This window comes from Falco cherrug, chromosome 2, assembly GCF_023634085.1.
Source record: "Falco cherrug isolate bFalChe1 chromosome 2, bFalChe1.pri, whole genome shotgun sequence".
In the NCBI taxonomy this organism is placed as follows: Eukaryota; Metazoa; Chordata; class Aves; order Falconiformes; family Falconidae; genus Falco; species Falco cherrug.
The window spans coordinates 114,362,562-114,376,184 of record NC_073698.1 but is presented as its reverse complement, the minus strand read 5'-3'; the positions used below and the strand labels follow the sequence as shown (position 1 = coordinate 114,376,184).

Sequence of the window (13,623 nt, the reverse complement as noted above, 5' to 3'; positions counted from 1 at the left end):
AGAAAACAGAAAAAACTTGTTTTGATTGTTCCAAGTGGAACATTTTTCCTTGACTTTCCAGCTTAGTGTGAGAGTTGCACCACTTTTCCAGTGTGATTCTGTACTCGCATTGCAATCCTTGGATCACTACATCTTCATCTTAAATAATAACATACCAGGAGACCCCTTAATGAACACTGGACTTCTGTTCAGAGGCAGTGGTCTGCTGCCCTACCCCAGTGCTGAGCAGCCCCCGCCACTTCTTTCTTTGCTTGCTTACCATCTTTCCAAGGTGATTGAATAACCACCTGGGAAGATCTGGAGTTGTCTTTCCCCACCAGCATTCTGACTTGTAGATAGGTTGGTGCATATCTCTGATGTAAAACCAACTCCAGGCCTCCTGTGTCATAGAATCATCATATAGAATGGTTTGGGTTGGAAGGGACCATGAAGATCATCTCGTTCCACGCCCTGCCAGGGCCAGGGACGCCTTCCACTAGACCGGGTTGCTCCAAGCCCCGTCCAGCCTGGCCCTGAGCACTGCCAGGGATGGGGCAGCCACAGCTGCTCTGGGCAACCTGTGCCAGTGTCTCGCCACCCTCAGTAAAGAATTTCTTCCTTATATCTGACCTAAATCTGCCTTCTTTCAGTTTAAAATCATTCCCCCTTGTCCTGTCACTCACTACATGCCCTTAAGTGCCTCTCCAGCTTTCTTGTAGGCAAGTACCCTTTAGGTACTGGAAGGCTGCTATAAGGTCTCCCCTTACACATTCTATATGTATCCTATACATTCAGAGTCTTGCAGTTTCTTGGCGTGGATGTGTTCACTGGTCATTCCCTTCATCCAGGGAATGCCCTGTGTTTGCAATCCCCTGCAGAGCTGGGAGCTGCCCCAGCATGGGCTGGGCACCTGCTCCCGCTGTGGCTGCTGGTGCTGCAGATTTCCCAGCAGCAAAGTTTGAGAAACCGTTTCTCACTCCCCTTCCCATTCTGGACCAGCTCTTCTGTGCTTTCACTTGCAGGGTGTTTTTCAGCCGCTCCTTTTTGGGGCCTGGCAGACATCATCCAAGGCTTCAGCAGGGGGGGGAAGAAAAAAAGTGGTTATTAGGTTTCCTGGCTGGCTGCAGCGCCTTAATAGGATGTTCGTTCAGCACATTCAAAAGAATAATTGCATGCGTGGGCCTAGTTGTGAAGGGGCAGGCCTGGCTCATTTACTGGGCTATTTATAGCGTGCTTTTCACCATCGTTTGTCCCATTAAAACTAGAATGTGGGTAGGGAACAAACACATAAGCAGGGCATGAACATGGCCAGGAAGAATGAGTCTGATGAGATCCAAATGCTAATGGGGCATGTCCGGTGGCTTTCATACAGGTCTGTTGTGGGGTGAGGGTTTCTGTGCTGGGGAGCCAGAGCTCCTGCCTCTGTGCTGCTCGCATTTCAGTCAGCCAGAGATGTCACAAGAAGCTCCATTTCTCATTGTCATGTGCCATTTCTGCATTGATACAGAGTGGGATGTAGTCCTAGACCCGCAAGGAGTCCACTTCTGTTATTCACCTGTCTGTTTTGCCCCTATGCTCTCCCCTGGGAGGATGTTGCTGATGCTCCCTTCCACAGCAATGTGCAGTCCTGTAAGTATCTCCCGTTCTCCCCTTGTTTTCCAGAGTGGGTCTTTGTGGGCCTGGTGATCCTGGGGGCATTCCTGTTCTTCCTCCTGGTGGGGATCTGCTGGTGCCAGTGCTGCCCACACAGCTGCTGCTGTTACGTCCGCTGCCCCTGCTGTCCTGAGTCCTGCTGCTGTCCCCGGGCGCGTGAGTGACCCTGTCCAAGCCTGGCACAAATCTGCTGCTGTGCTACTTCTGCTCCCTGGCAGAACAGGAGGAGAATCTGCTTCCTTTGCCCTAAGCAGTTTGCTTGACGAAAGAACTGGTTCTTAGGGAGTGAAGCATCTGACCTATTGCTCAATGGTTGAGCGCTCAAAGTTAATTACAAATGTAATTCCCTGAGCCCTCCCTGCCTTGGCAGCTGTGCCTGCTTCTCCGAAGTGTCACTCTCCCCTTCCAAAGTTCTTGTTGTTGTGTCAGTGAATGTTACAGGTCAGAGCTAAGAGCATCCTGGGAGGTTTCTTCCCGGCAATGCAAAGCAGCTGCCCTCTACAACAGTGCAAAATCCTTACAACCCAGCAAGGTTCCTGGTCAGGCTCAGGCAGATCTGTCAAGTTTCGTGAGCCTCATCCCGGCTGCTTGAATCAGTTGTTTTTAAAGCTGAACTGCCACTAACTCATGGCAGCGGTAATGCTGGCTGTAACACCCTGAATATCTTTCAATTGCCGGGCACCTTGCAGTGTTCATCTGACCTGTCGTGTGCATTTTTAAAACTCCCCTCAGGGCCCTTTGAGGCTTAGAGAAATTCAGATTGGTCCTTGTAATTTCATTTGTCCAGTTGTCTCCCGCTGGGTTGTCACCACTGTTGGTGATTTGGAGGTTTCGGCCATGTGCCGTGGGGGTCTGTGGGGGTCTGGTGTGATGCTGACTGCAGTTCTTTTTCTTTTTTCAGTGTATGTAGCAGGCAAAGCAGCAAAAGCTGGGTACCCTCCTCCAGTCTCTTCCATGCCAGGTGCATACTACATCCCCAGCGTTCCCGTAGCTGGTGTCCCGTCTCCTGCTGTGCTGATGGATAAGTCGCACCCCCCTCCCTTGGCCCCAAGTGACTCCAGCGCAGGAAGCCAAAATGGTAATTTGTGGTGCCAGGCACAACCTTCCGTTGGGCAGAGGGCTCGGAAAGGGAGGAGTGGTTGTCACTGTTGGAGTGATATGAACAGAAGAAACAGAGAGAAACTGCATTTTAATCTTGGCTCTGACAATAACATTTGCATCCCTTAGGGCCACATGGTCCAACTTTTCTAGGGCCATCAGCACATTGTCAGTTTGTGGGTGCCTAATTAGGTCTGCAGGGAATGGGAGGCCAAGTTCATGCTGCTGCAGACATTGACTTGCAGAGGACAAAAGGGTCAAGATGATTTCAGGGGAGCAGAGGCAGTAGCCGTTTTCCCCTTAGAGCTGATGCCTTGCAAGCTGCTCTCAGTAAATTGTTCTTCCTGCCCTCCGTAGGGCACTGCTTGCCCTCTGGCAGCAGTTTTTGCTGCCACGTGTTTTACTGGCCCTGTGGCATTTTGGGCACAGGGACATGCTCCCTCGGCGTTTCTGCCCAAGAGTGTTTGGGACTGGATCCCCTCCCCTCCCTTACAGAAGTCAGTAGGTCACTTTTTTTGTTCAGCCTTTGCATTTGTGAAACGTGAGTGATAAAAGGCTTCTAACTAGAAAGGAGTTGTAGATCAATGTCAGACATAGAGTATCAGTGTGATGACTCTATCTTGGTGAGGGTCACTTCTCCCGCTGCAAAAGAAGTTGCCATCAAGGAAAAAGAGGGTAGCTATTTAGCCACATGCTAGCATTCCAGGAATCAGAGTGGCTGTCTGAATTCAAGCACACTGCAGCAGAAGTGACTGTCGCCATGTAGAGTCACCATTCTGACACAGGATGTTTGCCACTGATCCAACGATGTGTCTGATTTCAAAGCACCACACCGATTATCAGTTGTTAAATTGGCTTATGGCTACGTGTTGATAAGGCACTTCTGAAAAGACAAGTCTGGTAGCGTAATCAAATAACTGAGCTTTTGGAACAACCCTACAACACATCCTTCCACTGCCCCAGTGAGTATATTAACCTTTCTGGAACTACAGAAAGTCTTTTCCTTCCACAATCATACTTTTTTTTCCCTCATTGAAATCAAAACAGAGCTTTGGAATGGAGCATTTTGAAATAGGAAATAAATCAGTCACTTGACTCAAAGTAGAACATACCCAATTCAAAAACCTTTGTCAGAAAATGAAAAATGACACCCCAGTGCTTAATTTTTTTCTCCTGTGAAAAATGTCACTGCATGTAGAGCATGGTGTTGCCCGTGGCAGCTCCAGGGACTTTTTAAAGTCAGATCACAGCCCCGATCTCGTCTCTGCTATATGTTACTAGCAGAGCACAAATGCAGAATGAAAAACTGCGGATGTGTTTAGTAACCAAATTGAACAGCTCTTAACATCCCGTGTTCATTACACAGAAAGATGCATTTATTACATAATCCAAATTAGCTAGCTGAATTTAATCTCTCAGCTCGGGACTTGACAGGAAATAGTACATGTTGCAGATAAAACCATTATTGCGGATAAAACCATTATTACAGAGTTTTAACTTGTGGCAAGACAACAGAGGTTCTTAGGCTTAATATTTAAATATTTAAATATTTTTTGCAATAATAAGGAAAAACGCTTAGTCTGGATCATGCACCTGTTGTTCAAAGTCTTCCTTGAACTGTGGAACTAAGGAAGGGTAATACCCTGCCCCCTGTTACTTTTCTCTTAAGGTCCTTGACAATGCCAGAATATCCCCTAATTACAGATTGTGGAAGAGAAAACATTACGTGGTTGTTCCAAAGCTCCTTGTTTGCTGGTTGGCCAGACAGCAAGCTAAACAAAACAGGTAATGGTTGAGTTTATAATGGAAGCCTTTTCTCAGAAAGAGCACTAATTACGGTCTCTGTGTCCTCCACGAAGCCAGCGTAGGTCTGATCTGAAACTTTGAGACTTCAACCTTCCTGTCAAGTTTATTTAAAAAAATGGGATTAGAAGGGCTGGGAGACAGAGACAGAGAATTCTGTAATCCTGGCTGCCAGGCTAAAAAGGACAGCTTTTGCCCTAGATAGTTTCTGTGCTTATAAATGACCCTGTGAGGTGATCTAGTGAGCAAACTCAGGGATGAGGATATTTAGAAAATATGTCTAGGGTTACATAAAAGCCATGTAACAGAGCTCCAGCGAAGCCTAGGAACTCCATCCTAAACTTAGGGCTGAACAGGGAAAAAAACCCAAAACCTTCCACCTCTCTTATTTAGAAGAGTCTTGCCCATACATTGTTAGGATGCAGTGGTTACCTGGATCTTGCGTATCTTGCATAGATTGAGAATCTTGCACAGATTCCTTAAACTATGTGCATAGGGAAGCTTTTGGTTTGAGAACTGGACTCCAGACCTTTAATGTGGAAAGTGTATAAGGATGAGACATCATTTACTTCCTAACCGCACTGGTATGAAAAAAAATAGTAGTGCTGTCCTTTCTGGGGAGAGAAACAGCTTACAGTTTTGGCTGACTTAGTTCCACCCACAGAAGAATAAAAAGTGTCTAGTTAAACACAAATTAAACATTAGAAATTTATGAACTGTTCAGGAGAAGAAAATTCCAACAGGGAAGAATGTTCCATTTCCTTTAACTTCAGTGAATGGGTCTGGACAAGTGGTTAACACCTCTGCATCTTTATTCCCTTATAATTAAGATGGGCCTAAAAATATTCAGACCGTAGTAAAGGGTTATAGCAGCTTATGGATGAAGGAGGGTGTGAGAAGGAAGCAATGATATCTTTGGTTCTCGCATGAAGGAATAATGAAGAGATTTAATAAGTTGAACATTCAGTATCATTGCAAGAATTATTTAATAAATAAATGTGGAGACAAAATATGCTTCATCTATAATGGAAAATACTTTTAATGAGCTGTTCACTGTCATGTTTGCAGATTTAAATCCAGCATTACTTTCTAGATGCTTACAGAATTAACCAAGAAATTCATTTGCCTTTTGATACACAGCTGCAATAGGCAGTCGAGCATGCAATAGGCTAGCATGAAGCCTAGCTAATTCTCCATCAGTTCCAGGAGCGATAGATGTTGCCCACATAGATACTTGGCACAGCCTTAGCATGAGTAGTGGCTCTGGGGAGACAGAGTTTGGAAGCTCCTGTTTTGAGTTCCCCAAAGGTTATTAGTAGGTCAGAGTCATTTCCAGCTGATGGTTGTTTGCTGCCCTGTGTATAAATGAGGTCGCAGCTTAGCTGAGCTCCTAGTAGACACATCAGAAGAAGGAATAGTGAGAGGCCTCTTTCCTGGCAAGGTACCAGACAAGAGGTCAGCCATGGTGGTGAGGTGAGGTGGAGAGCTCACCTTGCCGTTGCTTGAGCAGTGCAGCAGGAGTCACCACTTCGGAGGCCAGTCAGTCCAGCCCCGCTTCGCAGCAGCCGCCTCGCTTCAGGACTCGTGGTGGTCTTCCATTTTGGAAGGCAGAGGCAGGGTTCCTGGTGTTCTGTAAATCACTGTGTGCGTTTGCAGTCAAAGCGTATGTATTTGTGGGGATAATAAAACACAGTGGAACTCCAGACTGCTGTCAGCTAAGCTATCTGGAGACACACTGAAAGCAGGACCCTGACAGACCCGTACTATGTTTTAACATCTAATACCTTTCCCAAGTACAGATACACAAGGTATTATTTCCAGATGTAGTTACTTACCTTACGTGTGCACAGTCAAAGTCCACAGCAGAGCAGTTTCCTCCTGAAGCAACTTGCGGGATTATTACAGGAAACATTCTACCCATTTTGATGGCACGGCCGTTTCTGAAGCAGAGCATGGTTATTTAATAGTGCACAGACACACGCACAGCAGTTTAGGACAGAAGGTGCCTAAGAATACCTCTGCCAAGTCCTTCTTCAGCCCACACTCTGCATACTATGCAACGTACTACCAAACCCATATGTTAGTAGCTTGAGCTATCAGGGTGTGGGATAAAACAGAAAGAACAGGTTGGCTTAAAACCACTGTCCGTGCCACAAGAGGAGTATTCATGCAGCACTGCAGTATTCACACAAGGGAACATATTAGCCCCATGCAAAGGCAGACAAGTTCCATTTTGTAGTGCTAAGTGAATTGTCCTCACACAATTCTCTAATGAGGCTGAATCTGAGGGTTGTAGTCCTCTTTTGTACTTAGACCTGTATTTCTGTCGCTCTTAAAATAGCACTAGGCTGAGACCTTTCTTAAATAATCTGCTATAAAAGCCTTATTGTTGTCAAAGTCTGCATAGGTGGAGTTCTCTGCTTGGTGACTATAGACCTGCCTGGAGGTAATCGGACTGTTCACAGGGTTAGCAGGTGAAGTGTGCAGGGAACCAGCCTGCCAGAGTTAAGAGCTGCTGTGGCTCCAGGTGTGTAGGGTTTTTTTTTCTACACACAGGAATGTGGAAATGCCAAAAAAGCTTCCCTTGCAAATGAAGGAATCCCAGGAGTCAGGCACTTAATGTATGTGGAAGACTTACCTTTCCTGTAAAACAAAGCATGTAAAAAAATGCCAGAGCAGGCAGTTTCACAGTTGCCCAGTGACCTGATTGGCCCCGTCATTGGATTTGGTATAAATCTCAAAGCAGCGTGATGTGCTCTGTGGGACTTGCTGTGTTTCCTTCTACCACACGCTCTTCAACCTGTGTGAGCAGAATTCATAGGGATGGGAGGGTGGAGTGGTCCTGCAGAGTGACAGCTCCCAAATGCTCAGCCACCTGCTTCGCCCTGCAGACTGGGAGCTAGAGGAAGCCTGATCTGTGACTGCTTCTCCCATACCATGACGAATCCTTTCTGTAGTGCTGAGGAAGGAGAAATGAGTGCTACTTTTCTCTCTGCTATCCTCTGTGGGAGGTGAAATCACTTGTGGCAATGACACCACTTGATGCATTTGGTTGTACAGATTGGGCATTTCCAAACCATTTTTGCTGTTACTGCAAACTTTATAAATGATGCAGCTGCTCACAACTTCACATCCCACGTTGTAGACAAATTTCTTCTGAAGCAAGGACTGAGTCACTCCGTTTCGGAAGATGCGGCCTACCTGCCTGCAGACGTGAGCTCAGCTACAGAAGCAGTAGTGACAGAAAGTCTCCTTGGACTTCAGTGTGTTTTCTTCTAATGCTTTTCTTTTATCATCAGCAGTGCGCAAAGGGTACAGGATCCAGACTGACAAGGAAAGGGACTCCATGAAGGTGCTGTACTATGTCGAGAAAGAACTGGCTCAGTTTGACCCAGCCAGGAGGATGCGAGAACGATGTGAGGAACAAGCATGGTTTATTTTTTTTTTTTCCCATTGACTGATAAAGACTGCAGATTCGTAGTTAAAAGTTCAGTGGCTTTGCCTTAGAGCCAGCCCCTAAGGTACGATGTCCGGGATATGGTACTTGGGGCAGATAAAAGTCTAGATTTTAGGCATCTACAGGTATGTACAGATTTTAAAGATCTACTACTTACCTAATCATCCTTAGAGCAAACAAGGTGAGGGATACTCAAATGCTCATGAAAATTGTCTGCTCGGGTAATTAAACTTTTGGATCATCAACATCTGAAAAGCCAAGTCTGTACTCATGCCTTATGCAGTCTGTGGTGTGACAATAGCTGGGATATTGTCTTCACAATTTCTCTATGTCTTACGGTGTGGTGCCTGTAAGTTCCCAGCATGGCAAAATAGGAGGATGATGATTTTATTGGAAGTGTGTGTTGTGGACTGCAATGACCCCAGTGTGGTTTGAAGAATGCAGAAAGGTAGTTTGGAGTGGCTGCTGCCCAGCAGAAGGAGCAGGGACTGTAAGAAAGATCCAAGAAACCAGGAGATTGTCAGATTTTGTGACACTGGTCAACATAAGATCAGAGGCAGTACATGCATCTTCTGATGGCTTGGCAGTGGGACAGCTGCAGGTGAAGGGGAGGAGGGTGGTCAGTAGGGACATGATGCAAACTCGTAACTGAGCTTGCTGTGTGGAACTCCTCACTGTCTTCCAGTAGCCTCTTGCAAGCTTTATTTCCATAAATACAGGCTGAGGCTGCACTTAATGGGTGTCAGAATAGAAACCCAAGTGAGGATCTTTCCACATTAGGAGGCAGAGGTGCAGTGGCCGGATGAGGCGTGTGCGTGAGGAGGTCTGGCAGTGCTGCTCTTTGTCTACCAGTTCCGTGGAGAAGACAGCAGCAGGCTAGGGGCTTGGTTCCTCTGGGCAGCAGCTGAGTCGTGCAGAGCTAACCCACATTAGGCACTGGTGGAGGCTCATTTAAAACAGACGCAGGAGGTCCTGCAAATCAGCGAAGGTAAGGACTTTAGGGAATGGCACTACATCAAAGCTCTGTACAGATTAGGCATAACTAACAAATTATATATACTTCTAAAACAGTCGCTGCTGAGCACACTGTCTTCTCCACCTACAAGATTTACTATAAAAAGACCTCTCCAGATTGGTATGTCAGGCCTCCAGATGTCAACGTGCTTGACGGGGTAGAGACTGACAGTGATTCAGACAGTCTCTTGCTTTTTTCTTAATCTTTTTTTGAGGGGGTTGGTTTTGTTTTAGCTGGGCAAGTCAGGCCAAACCTAGAGCCAGCCTGTCTCACACCAGGAAAGGGGGAGGTACACAACTGCTGTGGTGATGTTCCACCAAGCTCCGTGCCCACCTTGTGAGGGTGGAGAGCTCACATGTGTTACTGAGGCAGGGCTGAGGGGGGATTTCTGCAGGAAGGCTGAACTCAGTTATCTGGAACACGGGCATCTGATGTCATTTGCAATACTTTAGAATATCCCAGCTGGCTGCCAGCTACTGGTTCAGAAGACCTGTAGGTCTAATGGCAGCTCTGTCCAAACTGAGCTCCAGGAGCCTTGGGCAGGATCAGTCAAGGGTTTGAAGGGCCTTGGATTCCATTTTGATTTTTTTTTCTAACAGAGGGCAGCTCAGCTGCTTTCGGAATAAGCTGCAGCCTTCCTGTCCTCTCCTCCCCTCTCACACACGTGCTGTCAGGTGATGCCTATCTCATTTCTTTCCTGCAACCCTGCAGATAACAACACCGTCTCTGAACTCAGCTCTTTGCACGAAGAGGACCTGAACTTCCGGCAGCCCTACCGCCAGGTGCGACGGAAACCTCTGCCTCCTGCGGGGGACCTGGACGGCGACGCTGAGTACTGGGCAGGAGTGATAGGTAGCGGCAGCACGTCAAGATCACAGGCTGTTTCCGACTACAGAGATGAGCGGGACACTTTCTGGCACAGGTGAGGAGTGCCATGTTGGGAGGCAGCTATATCTGGCAAAGTAGTAAAGAAAAGAGAAGGAACAGATGGACTGGTAGCTCTTCTCCGTTTCCCACTGCTCTGGTTCTGCTTAGCAGGACAGAGGGTTTGGAGGGAAACATGGAACCTGGAGATGTCATTCGATGAGGTTGGAATGAATCTGATTGCCACGGGCCTGCAGAAGCCTACCCAGCTAGGCAAAGCCAGGTACCAGCCCCATTCCAGGTGGGACGTAAGAGCTAGACCAATGGGAAACCAAGCCACCTTTCCCACAGTGCTCTCGTGAGATGTGTACCTGATCCCTCTAGCACTTCCCAGTGCTGGCGCGCTTCATTAGGAATCACACCCTAGTGCTTTGGAGCAGCAAGACCTGTACTCCAGGCCTAAAGGACTGGCACTCTGGTGCCTAGAAGAGAGATATCACATCCTTCCCTCACATACCAGCAGCCCAGTCTCCCGAAAGCAATGGCAGGGGTTTCCTTCCCTCAGTACTGGGCTGTTGTGCCAGCTCGCTCTTTTTAAACCTGCTTCAAAGTGGCCCTGCTGTGAACTTCTGTAGTCGAGTTCTTGGTTTTTCCCAGCAGGACATACACCTACGAGCTCTGGGGCCAAGGACAAACAAGTCCAGTGCTGCATACTGGAGCACAAGGGAGGTGCACTCTGGGGTAAATCTCGGGTAACATGAGACATGTAGAGTCCGAGCTATCCACACTAAGCTGCCTGCACAGCCAGCAGAGAGAAGTGGGGATTTTGAGGATATGATACATCTCTTCCTACAGAAGATGATGAAAACAGGTTAGATGATTCATGCCACATGAGTGCGTGTTTCCCTCCATTGTCTGTGAAGGCAGCTGAGGGATGAGTGCAGCTGGATCCTGCCCTCTAACGCTACCTCTTCCCTCCTACAGCCAGCAGAGATCCAAGTCCGAGATGTTGTCTCGTAAGAGTTTCTCTGTGGGAGTGCCGGCCGTCTCTATGGATGAGCTGGCTGCCTTTGCGGAGTCCTACAGCCAGCGGCCCCGGCGGGCAGACAGCCAGGAAACTCGGCGTTTCGAGCGGTCAGAGTCACACGGTGGCCGTGGCGGAGGGCTGCCTCACCAGGACAGCTCCATGGAGGAGTACTACACCAAGCGTAGCAGAGGGAACCGAGAGCCGCTGACGGACTCGGATCGGGGCTGGTCATACAGCCCACCCCGGAGACGGGCCCATGAGGAGAAGCACCTGCCCAGGCTGGTGAGCCGGACGCCTGGAGGGAGCCAGAAATACGATCACTCCTACCTCAGCAGCGTCTTGGAGAGGAAATCCCGGAGCTACGATGAGAGCGGTGACTGCAGTGAGACCCCCTCAAAGCTGAGCTCACAGCCCAGCCAGAGAGGAGGGGGAACGTACTATGCCTGGTCACCACCCTCTACCTACAAAGCCGAGAAGTCGCAGCAGCAGTCGCAGCAGCCACCACCGCCTCAGCAGGAGGAAGAGGAGGACACCCTGCCCCCGTACAGCGAGAGGGAGCTGAGCCGAGGCCCTTCGTACAGGGCCAGGGAGCAGGCCTACCTCAACGCCTCTGACAAGAAGAGGAAAAAGGACGCCAAGAAAGCAGTGAGACCATGTCTAGTGCTCCTGATCCAAATAGGCTGAGTGGGGAGCCATCTGGCAAGGGTTACTCGCCAGAGTTTATGGGCAAGGGGGCTTTCCAGGAGGGCAGAGCCTGGCGTTCCAGTGTAGGGAACCCCAGCTAAGGGGAGTCCCTGTGGGAAGACGGCAGTCACCAGGTGTAGGTGGCCAGAAAGGGAGATAGCTCCCACACAGGACTTCGTGGTGGATGGGATAGCCAGATGTGCCTGGGACTGAGGAGGCGAGGGATGTTTTTGGCACCTGTGGCCTGGTGATCCAAGGGAGCGGGAGTTTATCTAGGGTTTCAGAGGATCATGGTAGGGAAGGGAACTTACCCAGGGCTTACGGAAGTTACAGGGCATTGCTTCGGCCCTGATCCTTGTTAAGGAGGGGTTGAGAGGCTCTGTTCTTCTGGACTGGGACAGGGCTAGGTAATGGTGCAGGAGACTTCATCTTTCTGAAAGAGGTGGGATCAGAGACTCCTGTGGGTGTGTGCCTGTGGGCCCGTGTAGGGGCTGTGCATGCCAAAGGCACTCCTCACAGCACACCAGCAAGTGCAAAACATCCTGCCACGGTCTGGGCTGGTGAGGACTGATGGCTGCTGGGGAAGGGGAGGGAGCTGGCTGAAGTCTGCTCCATGAGGGAGACCTTGTCGTTAGAGCAGCTTGGCTGTTTGAGCTTATGTGCCATGTGTGAGAGAGGAATGGGGTGTGAGTGGACAAAGCTGTTGCTGTTTGGTTCTGTCTCTGTCAAAGCTATGTCTGTTTCTTTGTCCGTTCCATGGGCGCTCTCCTGTTGACATTAATCTTCTCTCTTTTCTCTCAGAACGATTTCCCAACGAGGATGTCCCTTGTTGTTTGACGTTGTTGTGGACATGTCATGTTGATGGGCTGCAGTGGAAAAAATACAGAGCAACAAGCAAGACAAGCCTCCGTGAAACTTTGCAGCCGTTAGCCGTGGACTCAATTGTTTGTTTCATCGGGGGAGCAGAGGCTTTTGTAAGAGGCAGACTCCCATGAACAGCGCTCGATCTCAGAGGCTCTGGGAGTCTGCCAGGAAAACTAGGCCAGGGCTCTCTTTGGCACCCTGTTTTCCAGTGCTTTCAGCTCTGTGCTGGAAGGCAGCTACATCCCGACTGTCCCGGCCGCCCTGAACTACAAGCAAGGCTGCCTTTGTGCCTCTCCCCCTGTCTCACGTGCAGAGAGAGGCCTGTGTGCGTACCTGTTGCTCTCTGTCTCCTCAGTTCTCTGTTTGCATCAAAATTGTCTCCATACTTACACTTGCAGCCTTTTCTGTACCATCCCCATGCTGGGAGGAGGCCTTCTTACAGCTGCAGACTGCCTCCAGCTGAGTGGGTCCTAAATCGTGAAAGAAAATCTACATCCTTTCAGACACTATAGAAAAGGACTGATGAGGTGTTAGTTTGGCAGGGGCTGAACAGAGAGAGAGACAATTATGGGCTGGTTTGTTCAATATATTTAGTTCTGTTCATTGTGTGAGGAGAGTTGCAGGTGAGATTGATGTATTGTTTTGAAAGTGGATCAAAGTAGCTTTTATTGTGATGAGAGCATGATGTGTTTTTTCCCCCCATCCCCAACTGTGATTTGTTTGGATACGGTTGCATTTCCTTGCAGCTGAGCTATGACCCTGTAGAGCTTCAAGCTAGAATATCTACTACACCCTACCATAAGCAGTGCTCTAGCCTTGGTGGTGCTCTGCTTCCAGCACCACCAGACATCTCTGCATAGTGAGTGGCCTTTTTGTTTTAAAGAAGCAAAAATGGGGAAGTCTCAGTGAGAGGGCAGCTGCAGATCTTCATTCTGTGCTACTGGTATTACTCCTTTCTGGTCATTGTTCCCAGACGCCAAAGACAGCAGTAACGGCAATGGGAAAAGAATTAACACTGGATGAACACAAGCTTTGAAAGTCACAGTTTTCACGTACAACCATCTCATTCACTTCAGTCGTGACATGGTTTTAGTGGCTGTTGTCTCAGGAACAGCTAAATTTAGAAGTGAGTGCCTCACACCATTTGGAAGCCTGACATTCTGGTTTTCATAGGGTATA

At 48.5% G+C, this 13,623-nt stretch overlaps 1 protein-coding gene across 5 annotated transcripts in view; it reads left to right on the top strand.

Annotated features, from left to right (window-relative positions):
• Positions 1-13,118, top strand: part of ILDR2 (immunoglobulin like domain containing receptor 2) — a 36,530-nt gene extending 23,412 nt beyond the window's left edge. For 3 of the 5 annotated variants that reach the window (XM_055702108.1, XM_055702106.1, XM_055702110.1), the window contains 6 exons: positions 1,642-1,788; positions 2,534-2,710; positions 7,833-7,949; positions 9,717-9,927; positions 10,854-11,541; positions 12,382-13,118. In XM_055702108.1, the coding sequence (XP_055558083.1) occupies positions 1,642-1,788; positions 2,534-2,710; positions 7,833-7,949; positions 9,717-9,927; positions 10,854-11,541; positions 12,382-12,417 (1,376 nt within the window). In that variant the 3' untranslated portion in view covers positions 12,418-13,118. The remainder of the gene's footprint in view (positions 1-1,641; positions 1,789-2,533; positions 2,711-7,832; positions 7,950-9,716; positions 9,928-10,853; positions 11,542-12,381) is intronic. The other 2 variants (XM_055702107.1, XM_055702109.1) reach the window with 2 other exon arrangements.
• The last annotated feature ends 505 nt before the right edge of the window (positions 13,119-13,623 follow it).